The 21,498-nt window shown below is 44.7% G+C and overlaps 1 protein-coding gene across 3 annotated transcripts in view; it reads left to right on the top strand.

Annotated features, from left to right (window-relative positions):
* The window catches only part of RNF180 (ring finger protein 180), a 130,230-nt gene extending 109,035 nt beyond the window's left edge, over positions 1–21,195 (top strand). Inside the window, exons 5-8 of one of the 3 annotated variants that reach the window (XR_005747343.1) lie at positions 3,330–3,558; positions 6,288–6,413; positions 19,190–19,309; positions 20,921–21,005. Coding sequence is in view for 2 of the 3 variants with exons in the window: in XM_040340341.1 (XP_040196275.1) it covers positions 3,330–3,558; positions 6,288–6,413; positions 20,921–21,114 (549 nt within the window). In the remaining variant the exon portion in view is untranslated. Of the gene's footprint in view, positions 1–3,329; positions 3,559–6,287; positions 6,414–19,189; positions 19,310–20,920 lie in introns of all 3 variants that reach the window. The other 2 variants (XM_040340341.1, XM_040340352.1) reach the window with 2 other exon arrangements.
* The last annotated feature ends 303 nt before the right edge of the window (positions 21,196–21,498 follow it).

Below are 21,498 nucleotides of genomic sequence, written 5' to 3'. Positions count from 1 at the left end.
CCTCAACCCGATAGAACACCTTTGGGATGAATTAGAATGGAGACTGCGAGCCAGGCCTTCTCGTCCAACATCAGTGCCTGCCCTCACAAATGTGCTTCTGGAAGAATGGTCAAAAATTCCCATAGACACACTCCTAAACCTTGTGGACAGCCTAAATTTTTAAAATTTTACATCGTTTGCGTAAGTCGCTTGCGAATAGGGCTTTGCATAAATTACGTTCACGTTGAAAGCATTGACTATTTGCAACGTGATTAGGAGCATGCGCACTGGGATACGTTCATGGCCGGCACATGCGCAGTTTGTGAGAAACGTCATTTACGCGGGGTCATGTTTTATTTCCATAAAACACGCCCACCCCCTGACAATTTGAATTGTCCCCCTACCTAAATCAAGCCCTATGTGTGGTGGAAAACTAACACTGCATATCACCCTGAACACACCATACCCACTGTGAAACAAAGTGGTGGAAGCATTATGTTGTGGGGATGCTTTTCTTCAGCAGGGACAGAGAAGCTGGCCAGAGTTAATGGTAAGATGGATGGAGCCAAATACAGGGCAACCGTAGAAAAAAATCTGTTATGCCGAGTACACACGATCGGAAATTCCGACAAGAAAACCGGCTCAAACTTGTGTTGCATACACACAGTCACACAAAATTTCGACCGTCAAGAACGCAGTGACGTACAACACTACGATGAGCCGAGAAAAATTAAGTTCAATGATTCCGAGCATGCGTCGAATTGATTCCGAGCATGCGTGTTTTTTGTGCGTCAAAACTGGTGCGTCAAAAATGATCAGAATTTCCGACGGAACCAGCTCTCAATTTTTTGTTGTCGGAAATTCCGACCAAAAAAGTCTGATGGAGCCGACACAAGGTCGGAATTTCCAACCAAAAGCTTACCTTGAACTTTTCTTGTCAGAATTTCCGATCATGTGTACGTGCCATTAGAGTCTGCAAAAGACTTAAGACTGGGGTGGAGGTTCACCTTCCAGCAGGACAACGACCCTAAACATACAGCCAGAGTTACAATGGAATGGTTTAGATCAAAGCATATTCATGTGTTAGAATGGCCCAGTCAAAGTCCAGACCTAAATCCAATTGAGAATCTGTGGCAAGACTTGAATTTTGCTGTTCGCAGATGCGCTCTATTGTCACAAACTACGGTGAACAAGAGTGAACCACAACTGCGGTTAAGGAAAGAGTTCAATGCACGTCTGTATGCCAAGTGATTATCAGTATTGGACCCCAGGCGTCACTCTAATCAGAGAATAAGAGTTTGAGGGTTCTCTACATTATATCACTCACATACAGGAATGCATTGAGCTACTAAGGGTGGAGGTATTACAACATACCTTCAACCCCTAGCCTAAAAAGGTTACGGTGAGCGAAGCACAACTGCATCAAGGAAAAGGTTTTAATGAACTTCAGTATGCCAAGTGATTATCAGTACTGGACCCCAGGTGTCACTCTAATCAGAGAATAAGAGTTTGGGGGTTGTTCCTACATCATATCACTCACATACAGGAATGCATTGAGCTACTAAGGTAGGAGGTATAACACACCTTCTATCCTTAGCCAAAAAAAGGTATAACGAACATGTTCAGTATTTTAGGGCAGAAACCCGTATACAAGTAACAACGAATGTCAAGCACGTAGCATTTAAAAATACTGTATGCAATTAACAATTTACTTAAGAGAGGTAACTTTAGCTTAATAGATCTGAGAGTGTATGTCGCCTAAGATATTCCACAGCGGTCACCTGAAGGCACACTAAGTCATCCAAAGCAACAGGATAGTATTAAATAAGCCAGATTTAAATACAGTACTTTGTAAAGGCTGTATGTGAAGCGCATAATTCTAGAGCAGTATTTGTAACGTAGTGATGGTACTTATCTGTTTGCAGAGGATGAGTGTTGTCCAGTAAGCAGAGTATCGTAGTAGCAATGGAATTCTGTAGTGCAGGGTCTCCTGGAGGAAGATATCTTAGGGTGTCCCCAGCAATGGCAGCGTGGATTCCGGTAGGGGATTAGCTTGTTTGTTGCAGCGATCCAGCGTGGGATGCTTTCCAGCCCAAGGACACCCAGCACCAGTAGTTTTGTTGCATGGTCCAGCTATGGCTGACAATAATAGAACGCTGTTTGAATGTGAGATGGATGCATTTATAGGCAGCAGACAGGTGCATGGGGAAACAGCGGTGATCATATGGCGCACTTCCGCGTTCCAGGCTGGAACGCATGCGGCGCTGGGCTATGACGTCATCGTGCGGTCGCCGCATGCTTTCCAGCGTGGAACGCAATACGGCGACAGAAGCGCAGATTATATCTATCCAATTTGACAGAGCTTGAGCTATTTTGCAAAAAGAATGGGAAAAATCCCCCCCCCCCCCCCCAGATGTGCAAAGCTGGTAGAAACATCCCCAAAAAGACTTGCAGCTGTAATTGCAACGAAAAGTGGTTCTACAAAGTATTGGGGGGCTGAATACAAATGCACACCACACTTTTCAGATATTTATTTGTAAAAACTTATAAAAAACATTTATCATTTTCCTTCCACTTCACAATTATTTCCCACTTTGTGTTGGTCTATCATATAAATTCCCAATAAAATACATTTACGTTTTTGGTTGTAACATGACAAAATGTGGAGAATTTCAAGGGGTATAAATACTTTTTCAAGGTACTGTATCTTTCCTTACAGTCAGCAACTATCCTTGCTCGATGCTTTCCCAGTTATCCACATAGACTGTTTCTTTCTATTAAACTATACCCATATATCCCTGCCTGTGTCAGGGCTGCGCCATCTCATTTCCCACTGGCACTGCCGCTCCTCTTAGTGAAAGGAGTGGGCATAGACGAGCTAGCCTTTTCTAAGCAGACTGTTGATTGATCCTTTTTAGAAATACAGTAGACTTGGCTCATTATCTCTGTGACAAATGTGCCAGCACTGGTGAAGCATCAATCATTGTGGACTGCATGCAGGGGATCATGTTAGCCATGTCCTCCGCTTTCCACTATGCAGATGTCTGTGACCAATTACTCATTATCTGCTTACTCTCGGTTTGGAAAAGCCTTCTTTCCACTTGTTAATGGCAGCTTTGAGATTCGGCCACAGTGATACATGGTTGCTTTCTTCCTGTGCTTCCCACTCGCTCCCTTCACTGCTGGCATTGGATAATAAGCGCTTTTCACATGTCTTTTTGACATGCCTGTTAATTCTGTGTTAAATTGGCTCACGATGCCGGTTTAGGTTTATGAGTCATTAGACGCTCGTGTGAAATCACTGTGTGTGCAAAAGGCAATATATCATTGCAATGTGTTTTATTTTCCAGATCAATATTTCAAATCTAAGAACAGAGGATGAGGAAAAAGAGGACATCCCAGAGAAGGAAAGCTACACTTGTGCTGTGTGCTTAGATGTGTATTTCAACCCTTACATGTGCTATCCGTGCCGCCATGTCTTTTGCGAGCCGTGTTTACGCACACTGGCAAGAGACAGTCCATCAAGAACACCCTGTCCACTTTGCAGGACAATCATTGCAATAGTGCACTTTCAGACAGGTAAAGCAATTTAAAGGGGATCCACCACTTTTGAAATGTCTTATTTATGGATCCGCTTGATGGGGCTAAGAAGGTTTTGTGCATGACTTATTTGAGGAACATATTTTTTTCTTTAAAAGCTATTGGCCTAATTCTTAACAGATTTCCATTCTATAAAGCCCATCCAAAGCCAAATCTTGCTTTTGATAGAGCAGGTAGGGTTAACATTTTTATTGTTGCCTTTGCCCCTTCAGGGAAGATTTCCCCTCACTTCCTGTCAGGACACAAAGTAATGGGAAGACTCTACAATAAGGACTCAAATTCAAAGCCATTTTTTGTAGGATAGGGAAGCGATATAACTGCTGAAATATATTTATTGGTGTGTCTTTCTTTTCTGGCTATAAATGCTCTCTCTTCCCTTTCATTACAAAAAGTCCCCTAGGGTGGGACTTTTGAAGCACTACCACAACAAGTAAAGGATATATGTAAATTTAACAAATACTTTTTATTCAAAAAACATATAAATATGACATACGAATATGGATACAATTAAAACTGTCAATGAATGATACATTTTGCTGAACCAGACGCGTTTCGGAAAAATCTTTTCCTTCATCAATGTTTTTACAGAAAAAGTTTTGCATTCTGTTCATTGACAATGTATCTCTCATTGACGGTTTTAATTGTATCCATATTTGTATGTCATATTTATATGTTTTATGAATAAAAATGATTTGTTATATTTACATATATCCTTTACTTGTTGTGGTAGTGCTTCAAAAGTCCCACCCTAGGGGTTCCCCCCCCTTTTGTATTGACAATTCATTGGGATGTGGCACACCTATATTAGTTTTCTCTATCAGATCCCTTTCCCTACCCTTTCATGTCCTAGTGTTACAGGGACAAGACGTGAGAATTTTTTTTCCAAAGGAGTCACCAACAAAAAAAAAAATCCTGATAATTCCAGATATTCCCATGTTGACATAGAGTATGAAAATATATGGTTGTACAACCCGGCAAACAGATCGATTTGACGTGTTGTATTACTACATATACTCTATATTCTACATACTACTCCATGAGAGCATCCTGTGGCAGTACGAAGTTTGGGAAATCTGAAATTCTGGCCAGCATCTCATACATCAACACTGCACCACCTAACATACCTATGTGAGTGTGTTTTGTCCCTGCCTGCTGTCAACAAGAGCAACAGCTCATACATCTGTGTGAATATATAGCATCTGTCTTTCAAAGTTTTCATTTATTTAGGTCATGGATAGAACTAGTAGTAGTTACTGGCATTCAACTGGACTTGTTTAGTAATATTGAAGAAGTTTCATTGCTTATCCAAGTGGCTTTTTGAGTGTCGGAAATATACCCCAGCATTTATACTCACATGGGCAGCTCAGTCACCTCAATTCACCATGTTGTCATAAAATGTGTCCAGGGAGATGATGTTCTGAAGCCATGCTAATATAAATGCTGGGTATGTTCCCAACATTGCATTCAACTGAGTAAGCCACTTGAGTGAGTGGTGAATCGTCTTCAACAATACGTAACAAGTCTGGTTAAAGTGGTTGGAAAGGCACAAGGTTTTTTACCTTCATGCATTCAATGCATGAAGGTACAAAATCATCTGTGTGCAGCAGCCCCCCTAATACGTACCTGAGCCCCCTCTTGATCCAACAATGTCCACAAGAGCCTTGCCTCTCCGGGGACTCTCACTCCTGATTGGCTTTTGGCAGGAACCATTGGCGTCTGCTGCTGTTAATCACAGCCAGCGAGCCAATCAAAAGACAGAGGGGGTGGGGCTGAGCCTTCGGCTCTGTGTGTGAAAGGACCCACAGAGCCGTGGCTTGGGAGCTTACCTGCTTGTCTGCCCCCAGAGCAAATGGCACCTGGTAGAAGGGAAGGGCCAGGTGCGCCGGTGTGGAACCTGAGAAGAGGTGGATCTGGGTTGCTCTGTACAAAACCATTGCACAGAGCAGGTAAGCATAACATGCTTGTTATTTTAGAAAAAAAAACACAATACTTTAATATTACTTTAATTATGACTATTGCATGTGAATAAATAACATGTTTTGAAATTCTAAGCTTAGGTGTGTCAAACTCAGCTCAGAGACGTTAAACTCAATTTCATTGTGGGCCGCATCAGCATTATTATTGTCCTCAAAAGGCCAGTTGGATCTTTAAGAATAGATGTCCAGCGCATCCCCTCCCCTTACATTAGATTTTCCCTTCGGAAAAAAAATCGATGGTTTTCCCGATGGAATCCCTCTCAAGCCTGCCTTGCATACACACGGTCACACAAAAGTCCGGTGAACTTTTGACTGCCAAGAACACGGTAACGTAAAAGACTACGTCGAGGCGACAAAATTAAGTTCTATGCTTCTGAGCATGCGTCCAATTGTTTCTGAGCATTCGAAAAGCTCTCATTGCAGTTTTTACGATGCGAAAACCGGACGTGTGTATGGGGCATCAAGGTATAATTGGGCTTTAAGAATACTGTTGGGAAACCTTACTGTTTGCAGAGCTGTAAAAACTTTTTTTTTGCTACGGTTTGTAAATTTGATGGAGGGTCTTGGTGTAAGGTAACTTGTCTCACAAGTTAAATATCACTCTTGCTATTTTAATTTGAAATTCTGAATCATCATACTGTGCAAATATATAATGTATGTGTTCAATGTGGGTTGATTTTATTGTGGTATTGGTTGTGAGCGTGACTTGCTTTTCTATTTGTCAAATTACAGACCTCAGCAAATCTTCTGCGGCTCTTTTTCCAAATGAATATCTGAAAAGGAAGCAGAGTTTCCAGAGAGCAAGTTGTGCAAAATGGCCATTACCTAGCTGCAATCGACTCTTCAGAGTGTTCGGAGGTAAGAGTGTAATGCGTCCATTCAGATGGACTTTTTTATGGGTTAGTGCACTCAGCACAGAGAATTTGGCACTTCATACAATAAGCAAAAGCCAAATCATTGTTTTAATTCATAGTTAAAGAACCACCATGCGCAAACCATCAGCTTTTCATAAACCAATTTATGTAAAAGGGCTTTGATCATCTGTTGGAATGGAAAACCTTAATTACCATAAAAGATTAACTAAATATATTCTTCCTTGAGAAGAGATGGGATTTTATTACCTTGTAAAAAATTGACAAATGGTCCATATACTTCACTTGGTAAAAAAGGTGTTCACTTTAGCCACTTCAGCTCTGGAATATTTTACCCCCTTAATGACCAGAGCATTTTTTGCGATACAGCACTGCGTCGCTTTAATATTTAATATTTTTGACTTTTTGCTATAATAAATATACCCAAAAAATACATAAAAAAAAACAAATTTCCTCAGTTTAGGCCGATATGTATTCTTCAACATATTTTTGTTTAAAAAAATTGCAATAAGTGTATATTGATTGATTTGCGGAGAAGTTATAGTGTCTACAAAATAGGGAATAGATTTATGGCATTTTTATTTTTAATTAGTAATGGCAGTGACCTGTGATTTTTATCGGGACTGCGACGTTTCGGCATACAGATCGGACACTTTTGACACTATTATGGGACCATTGACATTTATACAGCGATCAGAGCTTAAATTGCCACTGATTACTGTAAAAATGTCACTGGCAGGGAAGGAGTCAAACACTTGGGGCAATCAAGGGGTTAAGTATGTTCCCCCAGCATGTTCTAACTGTAGGGGGGATGGGCTACCACTGACATGACAGAGATCACTGTTCCCAATGATAGGAAACTGAAAATCGATGTCATGTCACTAGGCAGAACAGTAAAATGCCTTGTTTACATCGTTCTGCCTCTCCTCGCCGAGATTGCGGGCCACTGGCGGACATCGAGTCCGCGGGCCACCGGCAGTGGGCGCGCGTGTGCACGTTATCCTGCTCTTGGTTCAACAAAGGGCTTGATGTCTTTCTATAACACAGGAAATGTAATTGACAGCTAATATATATAAGAAATACCAATGTAGATTGTTGATTCAGGAAGAATCCTTTTCCTTTTGGAGCAAACTTGACCGCGCTTTTTTATTTAGAAAAATAAGTTCTTCTAAAACTGGTTGCACATACAAAGGTACCAAAACATGGCATAAAACAGTAGTGTAAAATGTGACATGCATCAGTACAATAGAACACAGCAATGCGGGAAAATACATGATCATAAAGATAATACTGTAGTTGTCCATAAATGATAGACCAATACAATTTAGCAGAACACATGTTGCATGCGTAGCACTTGGTGTATAGGGTCACAAAGACAGAAAGGAGTGCAGTAAAAGATACAAAGGTGACAGTGGGTGGAAGGTCATATCAGCAGTTCACAGCTATGACTAGGTTCGAAATAAACGGGCAGAGAACAACACATACACAGGTGGCCGAGTGTTCCAACCATAGATCCCAGATTTTACTAAACTTCGAGGGACAGCCTCTCTGTGTATATGTTAATTTTTTTGTAGGGAGAAGTAGAATTGATATGCACAATCCAGAATTAGAGTGTTGGGGGGAAGTGCCTGCATCCAGTTAAAAACTATAACTTTTCTGGCACTGTAAAGTGTTTCTGGGGTTCAGGTAGTCCCTATGTAGTATATAGAGCTGTGTTAGACAATCCAAAACCCTAGGAGAGACCAATTTACAACTATCTAGTATTTCCTACTATTGCGTGTCGTCCAGGCCCCCTATGTCCACCTCCAAGCGGGTCTTAATTTGATAAGCTATATTAGTGGTGGAGTGTGAGTAGTATATTGTAAAAAGTAGAAATCAGCTTTTTGGGGTCAAAGCCATGTATCACCTTGAAAAGGGGAGTTGTTGACAGCACTGGGTATGCCTTTGAGAACTGAGTATGCAAGGCATGCAGAAGCTGAAGGTATTGAAAGGACATTATTAGGGAGGGATAGCTAATCTTTAAATGTTTGAAAATTTTTAGGGCCATCATTAGATATTACATGATTTAGATAGATCCCCCCCGGAGGCCCAGAGGATTGGGTTTGGCAGAGAGAACTTTGAGTAAATGACTGTGGAACTACAGCTTTATGTGGGAGTGGAATGTGTGAGTACTCAGTTTAGTCATAGCCATTTCCTAGGTAGGTGGTAAGTCAAACTCCTCCAGTCATGAGGCGCAGCCAAGCCCCGTGTCCCACACATGATGGTCTGCAAGGGGGTGAAGACAGGGTGGGTAGACTACCTGCAGACTAGGGTTTGGTTTCATACCATATCCAGTTTGTCAAAATGGTAAAAATGGGAAAGCTGGGCTGCTTGGTAGTAACTATTGAAATCAGGCAAGGCTGCTTCCCAAGGGTCACCTGTTTTTTCAAGGTCTGCCAGGGTAGCTTATGCTGCCCCACACAAAGGTTTAATATGGAGTCAATGATTTTAAAGATTTTCAATGGTAGATACATTAGGGAATGCTATAAGATACATATCACATATATACATAAACTGTGTTAATAAATAAACTGAAAATATATATAATCAGTGGCTGCTCACCTCACCTTATGACCTGTTTCACCAGTGAGTCATAACAAGCTGTTCCCTCTTAAGGGATATATAATCAAAGCCACATAGCGTTTTATCCTTCTGTTTTCCTTGAATCGGCTCCCCACACCATAGGTGCACTCAAGGGATGATGGTATATGAAACAAAATATACAATATCTAGTCCTTTCTGTATGGTAAAAATTCATTCTCATTAAAAACATGTAATTACACTTACAAAAATGGCACTTGAGCCATGCCAGCTGAATAAGGGTCGTAAAGTTTTATCGGCTTACCGCCGTGTAGCTAATGATGGCCACGGAATGACGTAGGACATCTGGGAACGATGCACCAGAGCCCTTTAAATACAAGCATATCATTGGCATAGAGGCCGATAGTTGAAGTCCACGTATAAATAGATTAGATCTAATGGAAATTGTTAATGACTCCGTCGCTAAATCGTAGAGAAGAAGGGCGAGCGGCAATCCTGGCGAGTGCCCCAGTGTTCTGGGGTCAGAGACCCAGCTGTTTACAGATACCCATGCTACCGGTGTTTGGTATAACAGTTGCATCCACTTAATGAATTTGGGACCAAATCCCCAAAATTTTAGACATTCCCAAGGGTAACTCCATGCAACCAAATGGAACGCTTTGGCTGCATCCAATGCCATCACCACCCTAGTACCAACATGGTTATGACAGACCTGGAGATTCATGAATTATCACTGTATGTTGTATGGAACGCTTTGGCTGCATCCAATGCCATCACCACCCTAGTACCAACATGGTTATGACAGACCTGGAGATTCATGAATTATCACTGTATGTTGTATGGAACGCTTTGGCTGCATCCAATGCCATCACCACCCTAGTACCAACATGGTTATGACAGACCTGGAGATTCATGAATTATCACTGTACGTTGATTGCCATGCTTTTGCTGAGCATGAAGCCCATCTGATCCATGTGGATTCAGGATAGAATCACCTGGTTGAGACAGGAGGTCAGCACTTTTGCCAGAATTTTAATGTCCACCTGCAACAAGAAAAAAGGCCTGTACGTTCTGTACGATTCTAGGAATATTTTTTTTTTCCTGGTTTTGGAATTAAGATTGTAAGAGCATCTCTCATAGAAGCTGGGAGGACGATGGAATCGAAAATGTACCATAATTGAATAGGTCCAATAATTTGAGTAACAACATATTGGTGTTTGTGGCATAAAATAAAGGGGCAACCCATCGGAGCTCGGGGATTTGACTCATTTGGATTGGACTATGCTATATGAGTGTTTTTTGCCTTCCTCCTGATTAGCTGTGGTTTTGGGGTTCTGTGGTTGCAGGTTTTCATTTATTTTTGTTTTTTGATTAAACTTTCTGTCTGATCCCCACCTGTTAAAAAAAAATTCTATCCTTTTCCACAACTACTGTAAAGAGCTTAAAGGGGTTGTATGGCTTAGTTTTTTTTTTTTTTTTTTAAATAACAAACATGTTCTACTTACATCCACTGTGCAGTTTGATTTGTACAGAGTGGCCTCGATCCTGGTCTTCTGGGGTCCTTCGTGGCTGTCTCGGCTCCTCCTGTGATAGGCCGCCGACTGTATCACTCGGCCCCGCCCCCCAGAGTGCTGCGTCATTGGATGTGATTGACAGCAGCGTGAGCCAATGGCTGCGCTGCTATCAATCTCCAATGACGAGCCACCTCAAGCAGGGGGAAACCATTGTGGGAACAAGCCCACGGAGTTTCATGGCTTAGGTAAGTTAAACGGGGGGCTGGAGGTCCGAGAGTGCAAGGTGTTTTTTCACCTTAATGCATAGGATGCATTAAGGTGAAAAAACGCAAAGCTTTACAACACCTTTAAGATGAAAGATACATACAGGGTCAGAGCAATGATTTATCCATTGTGATTCATTATTTTATATGTGATTACTTTCTTAGAACAAAACCTAAAACCAGGCTGCTTTTGCTGATTTCTCTTTCGATCCTTTGCCATGTAATAGTTTATATGTAAACACTGGGGTAGATTCAGGTACAGCTGCGCGCTCCTTACGGAGGCGCAGTGTACCCTTTTTACCCTGCGCCTACGCAAATTATTTGCGCTACGCTTGATTCATGAAGCAGTAGCCACGTAATTTGCGTGGGCGCTCCTCAAAAATGCCCTGCGTAAGGGCGCCTAATGTAAATGATCCCGTAGGGGGCGGGAATCATTTAAATTAGGCACGTTCCCGCGCCGAGCGTAGAGCGCATGCTAAGTCGGGAAACTTTCCCGACGTGCATTGTGGTAAATGACGTCGCAAGGACGTCATTTGCTTCAAAGTGAACGTGAATGGCGTCCAGCGCCATTCACGATTCACTTACGCAAACGACGTAAAATATAAACCTCGCGACGCGGGAATGACGGGTATCCTTAGCATTGGCTGCCCCTGCTTTTAGCATGTGCAGCCTTACACGAAACCCGACGTACGCAAACGATGTAAACTGGGTACGCAGGGCTCGCGTAACGTTGTGAATCGGCGTTAGTATGCAATTTGCATACTATACGCTGACCACAACGGGAACGCCACCTAGCGGCCCGCGTAAGAATGCAGCCTAAGATATGAGGGCATAAGAGCCTTATGCCACGCATATCTTAGGCTGCAGTCGGCGTAACAAGCTCTCTGAATCAGGAGAAGTCGTTACGCCGGCGCAAGTAAGCAATTGCGCTGCGTAACTATGGCTACGCAGACGCAATTGCTTCTTGAATCTGGGCCAAAGATTGTATACAAACACGCATAAAAAAAGGAAATAAAAATACATGTTTCACTTACAGTACATTATGTTGTAGAGTACAGCAAGATGAGTGAGATTGTTCATTAATGTGAATCAACAATTAATAAAATAAACAGTTAATAAAATAAACATTTTTTTTATATTTTTCCAGCTAGCCAAGTAATAGGATGGGTAGATGAATATTTACGCTTTGTCTTGTTTATTTTTATGAATTTGTTCATCAACTTTCAATAAAATTCTGAATAATCAGAGATACACCAATACAGTATACCCCTTGTTAAAGCTAAAGCTCCAGCAAACAGCAAATTATACAGTTAAAATACATATATGGGAGCTGTTTTACCTTTAAAAGATTTGACATTCTTTTTATCCTTTTTTTATTTTTACACAGCCGTGTAATGCCCTGTACACACAATCGGTTCGCCTGATGAAAACGGACCGATGGACCGTTTTCATCGGACGTACCGATCGTGCGTGGGCCCCATCGTTTTTTTTATCCATCTGTGAAAAAAAATAGAACCTGTTTTAAATTTTTCTTATGGTTAAAAAATCGATTAAAAAAAACAATTGTCTGTGGGGAAATCCATCGGTCAAAAATTCACGCATGCTCAGAATCAAGTCGACGCATGCTTGGAAGCATTGAAATTAATTTTTCTCAGCACGTCGCAGTGTTTTACGTCACCGCTTTGGATGTGATCGGATTTTTAACCGATAGTGTGTAGGCAAGACTGATGAAATTCAGTTTAATCGGATATCCGATGAAAAAATCCATCGGATTAGATTCCATCAGATATCCGATCGTGTGTACAGGGCTTTAGACAACAGAGCCAACCTGGTGACCTATTGTTCCTCTGCTGTCAGCATATCACTTGTTAGCTCTTGTGCACTGGAACTGATTGTCATGGTCTTACCTCTCTCCTGTCTCCTTCGTTTGACATGTGCTGGCGGCCATCTTGGTTTCTAGGTCTCTTGTAGCCTCCCACCCTGCGGCTCCTCCTTCCCACTGGGAGGAGCTGGATGCCTGGCTCACATATATAGGAGTTCTGTGACTTCAGTTCCTTGCTTGGTCCTCCTGTGTGCACATGCTTCTAAGACTGCTGATGCTTCTGGTTCTGATCCTGGCTTCGTCTGACTTCTCTGCTGGTTCCTGATCCTGGCCTCGTCTGACTTCCCTGCTGGTTCCTGATCCTGGCTTCGTCTGACTTCCCTGCTGGTTCCTGATCCTGGCTTCGTCTGACTTCCCTGCTGGTTCCTGATCCTGGCTTCGTCTGACTACCCTTCTGGTTCCTGACCTCTGGTTTCACCATCCGTTGGACTTTTGCTTTACAGCTTGATTTTCAATAAAGCCTTCTTATTTTCACTTATCTCTTGTTGTACGTCTGGTTCATGGTTCCGTAACATTAGGACCAAGCCATGAATTTTGACGGTACAGAGCCATCCTCGCTACCCACGCTGGTTGCCAGACTTGATCAGCTGGAGTCCCTGTTGGGTCAGTTCGCCGTGGCGTTGCAAACCCTGCTTGAACGCACGGCTCATGTCGCTCCCGTTGCCGATGGGTCGGTTGTCGCTCCTGGGCCCGCTCCTACTGCCGCTCCGGTTGTTGCGCCAGAGTCTACCCCGACACCTGATGTTGCGCCTGCGGTGTTTCGGGGTATGTCCGGTTCTGCCCCCCTTCCACAACGATTTGGGGGAGAGCCAACTCAGTGCCGAGGTTTCCTTAACCAAGTGGGCATTTATTTCGAGTTGCTGCCACATGCCTTTCCCACTGAGAGATCAAAGGTGGGCTTCTTGATCTCGCTGCTCTCGGACAAGGCCTTGGCCTGGGCCAGCCCTTTATGGGAGAACAACAATCCGGTGGTTGCCGAGTTTTCCGGTTTTGTTGCTTCTCTTCGGAAGGTATTCGATGTGCCGGCTCGCGCCGCCTCTGCTGCGAAGCTCCTTATGTCCGTCAGACAGGGTTCACGATCCGTAGCCGAATACGCCATTGAGTTTCGTACCCTGGCAGCAGAGGTAGGTTGGAATAATGAGGCTCTGGTCGCTGCTTTCTCTCATGGTCTCTCGGATGCCTTGAAGGATGAGGTTGCAGCTAAGGACCTACCAGTGGAGCTCGAGGCTCTTATTTCTTTCCTGATTTTGATTGACACCAGACTCAGGGAGAGACCTTCCTTTAAGGAGCGCCTGCGGAGGCCTCCTAACAGTTTGGCGCCTACTTTTGCTGTCCCACCCGTGCCTCCCTCTCCTCCCACGCCTCCTGGTGTTGACTTGTCTGGGGGTGAACCCATGCAGCTGGGGTTTGCTCGCCTGTCCGAGGGGGAGAGGGTACTCCGGAGACGCGAGGGCCGATGCATGTACTGTGGTCTCGGTGGGCATTTTCGGTTGGCATGTCCGAACCGTCCGGGAAACGCTCGCACCTGAGATCCTGTCGGGGGCAGATCTTGGGTGGAGTCTCCTCGTCCCCGGTTTCCCGTGTTGATAAACCACTGATCACTGTTGTCCTCTCCTGGGTCGGGGGCTCGGTGACGACCCAGGCGTTGGTGGACTCTGGTGCTGGTGGTTTTTTCATTGATAGTGAGTTCGCTGCCGCCAATTCCATTCCTCTACAGGCTCGAGGTTCCCCGCTGGCTCTAGAGGCGATAGACGGCAGACCCCTCCAACCGTCACACGTGACTCATGAGACCCTTCCAGTGGGGATAGCCATTGGTGTCGCTCACAGAGAGTCGGTCTGCTTCCAAGTTATTTCGTCTCCACACTACTCGGTGGTCTTGGGGTACCCCTGGCTCCAGAAGCATAATCCGACTTTCGACTGGAGATCGGCCGAGATCCTCTCATGGTCACCACAGTGTGGGGCTAAGTGCATCCATGGGCCTGTCAAGTTGCTGTGTACTTCCTCGGACTCTCTGTTGCCTCCTGAATACGAGGAGTACCGGGATGTATTCGATAAGGTACGCGCAGTTGCCCTACCTCCGCACCGCCCCTATGATTGTGCCATAGAGTTACAACCTGGTGCCGTTCCTCCTCGTGGCAGGGTCTATCCACTGTCGGTTGCGGAGAATGAGGCCATGGAGGAGTACGTGATGGAGGCGCTGTCCCGTGGTCACATTCGCAAATCCTCGTCCCCGGCAGGGGCTGGATTTTTCTTTGTGAAAAAGAAGGGCGATGAGTTGAGGCCTTGCATCGATTACAGGGGTCTCAATCGCATCACGATCAAGAACGCTTACCCGATACCCTTGATTTCTGAGCTGTTCGATCGCCTGAAAGGGGCCACGGTCTTTACCAAACTCGACCTGAGGGCGGCATATAACCTGGTAAGGATCAAGGCGGGCGATGAGTGGAAGACCGCGTTTAACACCAGGACCGGTCATTATGAATCCTTGGTTATGCCCTTTGGGTTGTGCAATGCGCCCGCAGTCTTTCAGGAATTCATCAACGATGTTTTCCGTGACCTGTTGCAGCAGTGTGTGGTGGTCTATTTGGATGACATCTTGGTATATTCTGAATCCATGGAGGCCCACATTCTGGATGTCAAACGAGTGTTGCAACGGTTACGAGAGAACAAGCTGTTCGGTAAGCTTGAGAAATGCGAATTTCACCGATCCCAGGTAACCTTCCTAGGTTACATCATTTCTGCTGAGGGGTTCTCCATGGATCCTGAGAAGGTCTCGGCTGTCTTACAGTGGTCCCAGCCCAGTGGTCTTCGTTCCCTGCAGCGCTTTTTGGGCTTCGCCAATTATTATCGGAAGTTCATCAGGGACTTTTCCATGCTGGCCAAGCCTCTCACGGATCTGACCAGGAAGGGCAGTAATTCCCAGGTCTGGCCGCTCGAGGCCATCCGAGCTTTTGAGGCCCTAAAGTCCGCCTTTGTGTCGGCTCCGATTCTGTCGCATCCCAACCCTGGGTTGCCCTTTGTCCTCGAGGTGGATGCGTCTGAGACGGGAGTAGGCGCTCTTCTGTCTCAGCGTAGAACACCAGAGGGTCCTCTGCTTCCTTGTGGGTTTTACTCCCGGAAACTGTCTCCCGCGGAATGCAACTATCAGATTGGTGACAGGGAGTTATTGGCCATCGTGCAGGCCCTTAAAGAATGGAGGCACTTGCTCGAGGGCTCGGTGGTTCCGGTTCTCATCCTGACGGACCACAAGAATCTGACCTACCTTTCTGAGGCCAAGAGATTGACACCACGTCAGGCCAGATGGGCTCTGTTCCTGTCACGTTTTAATTACGTGGTCTCCTACCTACCCGGTTCCAAGAACATCAGGGCGGATGCCTTATCACGGCAGTACTCCGAGCTGTCCAGGGAGGAATCGATTCCGACTTCGGTCATACCTCCGAATCAGATCCTAGCCGCCATTCGCACCAGCCTGACCTCTCCCCTGGGTGAGCAGATTTTGGCGGCTCAATCTGGTGCTCCCTCTGGGAGACCCAACGGCAGATGTTTTGTGCCTGAGGAGTTGCGCACTCGGTTGTTGCGAACCTACCATAACTCCAAGACTGCGGGGCATCCTGGAAAGAATCAGCTGTCCTGGGCTGTTTCACGTCTGTTCTGGTGGCCTTCCCTACGTTCCGACATCGCCGCATATGTAGCGGCATGCTCTGTTTGTGCCCAGAGTAAGTCCCCTCGGCACCTTCCGTTGGGCCTTCTGCAACCCATAGCCACCGGGGACCGCCCATGGTCACACCTGGGGATGGATTTCATCGTGGACCTCCCTGCATCCCGAGGCCATACGGTCATTCTCATGATTGTGGATCGGTTTTCCAAAATGTGCCACTGTGTTCCTCTCAAGAAGTTACCCTCTGCACAAGAGTTGGCCACGATTTTTGCCAGGGAGGTCTTCCGGTTGCACGGTTTGCCCAAGGAGATTGTGTCGGATCGGGGGAGTCAGTTTGTGTCCAGGTTCTGGCGCGCCTTTTGCTCCCAGTTGGGGATTCATCTCTCCTTCTCCTCGGCCTACCACCCTCAGTCCAATGGGGCTGCAGAACGATCCAATCAGGCCTTGGAGCAATTCCTTCGTTGCTATGTCTCCGATCACCAAGACAACTGGGTTGACCTCCTGCCTTGGGCTGAGTTTGCCAGGAACACGGCGGTGAACTCTTCCTCTGGGACGTCTCCCTTCATGGCCAATTATGGGTTCCAACCTGCCGTGTTACCGGAGGCATTCTCTCCCCAGGATATTCCGGCTGTGGAGGATCACCTTTCCGTCCTACGTGCTTCTTGGGTACAGATCCAGAAGTCCCTTGAGGTCTCTGCGCAACGCCAGAAACTCCAGGCTGATCGCAGACGAGCTCCTGCTCCTTCCTACCAGGTCGGAGACCGTGTATGGTTGTCCACCCGCAACCTCAACCTTCGAGTGCCCACTCCCAAGCTGGCTCCTCGCTTTGTTGGTCCCTTCCGAGTGCTTCGCAGGGTAAACCCGGTAGCCTATGCCCTTGCGCTTCCACCTGGCATGCGGATCTCCAACGTGTTTCATGTCTCCCTGTTGAAGCCACTGGTGTGCAATCGCTTCACTTCCTCGGTTCCTCGGCCTCGTCCGGTCCAAGTGGGCAATCACGAGGAGTATGAGGTGAGCAATATCCTGGACTCACGCCTGGTCCGCGGTCGGGTGCAGTTTTTGGTCCACTGGCGTGGTTATGGCCCTGAGGAGCGTTCCTGGGTTCCCTCCGCAGATGTCCATGCTCCTGCCTTGCTCCGAGCCTTCCACGCACGCTTCCCTCAGAAACCGTTTTTTGCACCGCGGAGGAGGGGCCCTTGAGGGGGAGGTACTGTCATGGTCTTACCTCTCTCCTGTCTCCTTCGTTTGACATGTGCTGGCGGCCATCTTGGTTTCTAGGTCTCTTGTAGCCTCCCACCCTGCGGCTCCTCCTTCCCACTGGGAGGAGCTGGATGCCTGGCTCACATATATAGGAGTTCTGTGACTTCAGTTCCTTGCTTGGTCCTCCTGTGTGCACATGCTTCTAAGACTGCTGATGCTTCTGGTTCTGATCCTGGCTTCGTCTGACTTCTCTGCTGGTTCCTGATCCTGGCCTCGTCTGACTTCCCTGCTGGTTCCTGATCCTGGCTTCGTCTGACTTCCCTGCTGGTTCCTGATCCTGGCTTCGTCTGACTTCCCTGCTGGTTCCTGATCCTGGCTTCGTCTGACTACCCTTCTGGTTCCTGACCTCTGGTTTCACCATCCGTTGGACTTTTGCTTTACAGCTTGATTTTCAATAAAGCCTTCTTATTTTCACTTATCTCTTGTTGTACGTCTGGTTCATGGTTCCGTAACACTGATTGGCTCCTTGTAATGCACCAGCCTCTCCCAGTCTGAGCTCTATTGTATAGGGCATTAGAAGAAAGGCTTCCCAAGTCATATTTATGTGCTTATACTACTTGTATTTAAAAATATATGGATTTTAAGTAAATGTAAAAGATCACCTTGTAAAACAATCCATTCAGTTTAAAATAGAGATTAAAGGCAAAACATTTTGGTATAGATATAAAAATACATTATAAATGGCCTTTTTCCCTTTTTCTACGTGATCCCATTCCCTCTGTTCTTAGCTGCATAAGACCTGGGGGAGGAGAAGCACTAGCACACTGAGCTTCCCAGTGAATGGCTGTGTGGGTGTTGTGTCAGGACAAGTCTGATCATTGGAGGAGAGTTCCCAGCATAGCTCGAGAATTGACCACGATGTGCTCTTATGATTAGTGTTGTCAGTATTTAATAGGAAAGCAGAGGGACTGGCAAAAACACCAGGGATTTTACATAAAAGAAACAATACAAAGAGAACAGGATACTTTCTTATACAAGTACATGATACAGCAGGTGCATATCAGGAATATGAAGTGTTGGGGTTACAAACGCTTTAATCTGCTTTTTTTTCTTATTTTTTTATACATATAAATACACAACTGCATTGTTTTCTTTACATCTGCCTGTTGTTTATTTTTAAATGCTGTGCAATGTCTGATTATCCTTGTGGTGCCCTTTTGGGACAACCTTCATTGCAAATATAATATTATTTCTGAACAAATAAAAAAATGTAAAAAAAAAAAAGACTTAAAACTGAACTCCAGGAATTATATTTTTGCATACTTACGTTGGGCCAGATATCATGACATTACACCCCTCCTCTCCACCTCGTCCAGTCAGTGAACACATTGCATTCCTTTGAAAAAAGAACAAGGCGTTTTATGTATGGTGAAGGTGCCGATCAAGTGGCCCTCTGTGGTCAGTTTGCAGAGGGGAAGCCACATGCATGGAACCCAGAAGCTCACTATATGTAGCGAATGCGAACAGTGGTTTCAGCATCACCAGTGGCCCCTGATATCACATATGCATACTTATATTGAACCAAGTTGGCCCAATCTAAGTTTATAAAAAATATCTTTCCTGGAGTTCAGCTTTTAAACTAGAATGTATTACCTTTAATTCTAGGCCAGGCAGCAGGTAAAGCACATTCATGTGTATAAAGAAAGAAGAAATGGCGGCACTTCCAGGATAAAAGTCCAAGTCTTTATTGAAGATCCTGTGATGGAATCCGGACACCCTGACTGGGTATCTCCGCCAAGAAGCTGCTTCCCAAAGCTCTGGAACACAAGACCAGCAAATCTGGCTATAGTTATCCCAAGAACTAGGCAACACCAGTTTTAGAGTAAACCAGAATAAGAACTGTTTATTTGAACAAGAATACAGGCTTTTATAAACTTGAGAAGGAGGTCACTCACCACATTAGAAATGACCCAAATATTTACCCAAAACATCACACAATGATTTAGCTAACGAGGTACAGCTTACTCATGGCTAATCCCATCACAGAGTATCCTTAATTAACCACCTGGATGACTCAGATGTCACATTGCATGTCGGAATTGCTGACTCCAAGCTCACGCAGCGCAATACACATTATCATAAGTATAAACCCAGAACTCCTTCGCACAATAGCAGACCTACTTACAATAAACACAATATGGCAGGGGGCCCCAGACAGGTGGCTTGCTGATGACATCAGCATCTGCTATAAGTCCTACACTGGCAGAGACCATCATGGTCTTTTGAATGATGTCCTTTAGCATTACATAACAGAGCATTTTTCTAAATGCTTGTAGTTCCCTCAAATGCCAGGGCCCATAGTCGGTAGGCAAGAGGCTAGCATTCAGTCCCCTCCAAAAGCCTCTGTCCCGGGTGAGTCTATCACAGATCCATTAAAAATAGGTACAGGACATCCACGTACAGCTCTAGGCAAGTCAGCAAATGTGTTTCACTCTCCTGTGTTTAATCATTGCGTAAAGCATATGCATGAGCACCCCCATACTCAGAAGTAACACTCTAAATGTGGGCAGTGCCTAGTTGTTTGTGTAAAAAGAAATACTGTGGAAGTGTTTGCTTTGATATAAAAATGGTTGGGATGTTTATCAAAGCTCTTGACTGCAAACATTTTATATGTTACTGATTACCAATAAATTAATGTATTAAAGGGGTTGTAAACCCTCATGGTTTTTCACCTTAATGCTTTCTATACATTAAGGTAAAAAACCTTCTGTAGTGCTGCAGCCCCCCCCCCCCCCCCGTTTTACTTACCTGAACGCTGTCTTCCTCCAGCAGGAACGAGCACACCAATGCTAGCTGGTGTCTCGTGTCATGATTGGATAGATTAATAGCAGCGCAGCCATTGGCTCCCGTTGCTGTCAATCAATCCAATGACACGGGCGCTAGGGGGTGTGGCCGTGTCCTGCTTTGTGTGTGAATATACGCAAAAGCAGGACTCAGGAATGTGCCCGCATGGTTGTCCACCAAGGAGAGCGCTTCTCCAACATGGACACCCGATGCGGGGCGGAGCTACCAGCGATGCGGGGTGACCCCAGAAGAGGTAGATTGGGGCCACTTTGTGCAAAATGAACTGCACAGTGCAGGTAAGTATACCATGTTTGTTATTAAAAAAAAAAAAAACATGGGTTTACAACCCCTTTAACTGGTGCATTCTATAAGTGTTTGCATGTTTCTTATGAAATGTGGTGTTTTTGTAATCGTTTGTGACTTTGTTGTTGTGGTCTCTGTTAATAGACTAGGAGAACAAGGTTAAAACTCTGACTTATTCATGTTTAACTTCTGTGATCTATGTAACTCTGCTTCAATGTGTCACATACTTAATTACGGTCTTTGTGTTAGATTTCAGAAGACACATGGACCGTATAGGAAGAAGGCAGTTTCCACATGCTGGTTACAGATTTGACTTTGAAGATGAAAGCCATGGATGGAGATTCAACCTTGACATGATTATGATATATTTTTACTCTATGAACTGGGTCATTGGATTTATTGTATTCTGTCTTCTCATTTATTACTTCTTTCTCTCAGTGTAACAAAAATATATATTGATCATAAATAACACAGCAGTTGTTAAACACCATGTTCATTTAATAAACTTTTATTTTGAAGTGTGTTGCAATGGGAGAGTACGTTTAAAATATAAGCCACTATATAACCAGAGAGTTGTCAGTCAGTCTGTTTAGAAATCATTTTGTGTCATCACTCCCTAACATAACTAAGCTACATACAGTGCATCCGGAAAGTATTCAAAGCGCTTCACTTTTTTCACATTTTGTTAAGTTACAGCTAGACATGTGCGTTCCCGTTCGTAACGAATGAATTTTCATACAAATTTGTTAGTATTCGTACATTCGGATCAATTCGAACATCCGAAAAGCTGAAAGAACCAAAATACGAAAATTGCGGAATTACGAATA

Source organism: Rana temporaria, chromosome 1, assembly GCF_905171775.1.
Source record: "Rana temporaria chromosome 1, aRanTem1.1, whole genome shotgun sequence".
NCBI classification, from domain to species: domain Eukaryota; kingdom Metazoa; phylum Chordata; class Amphibia; order Anura; family Ranidae; genus Rana; species Rana temporaria.
The sequence above is the reverse complement of the archived record's forward strand: the minus strand, read 5'-3'. Positions and strand labels throughout refer to the sequence as shown.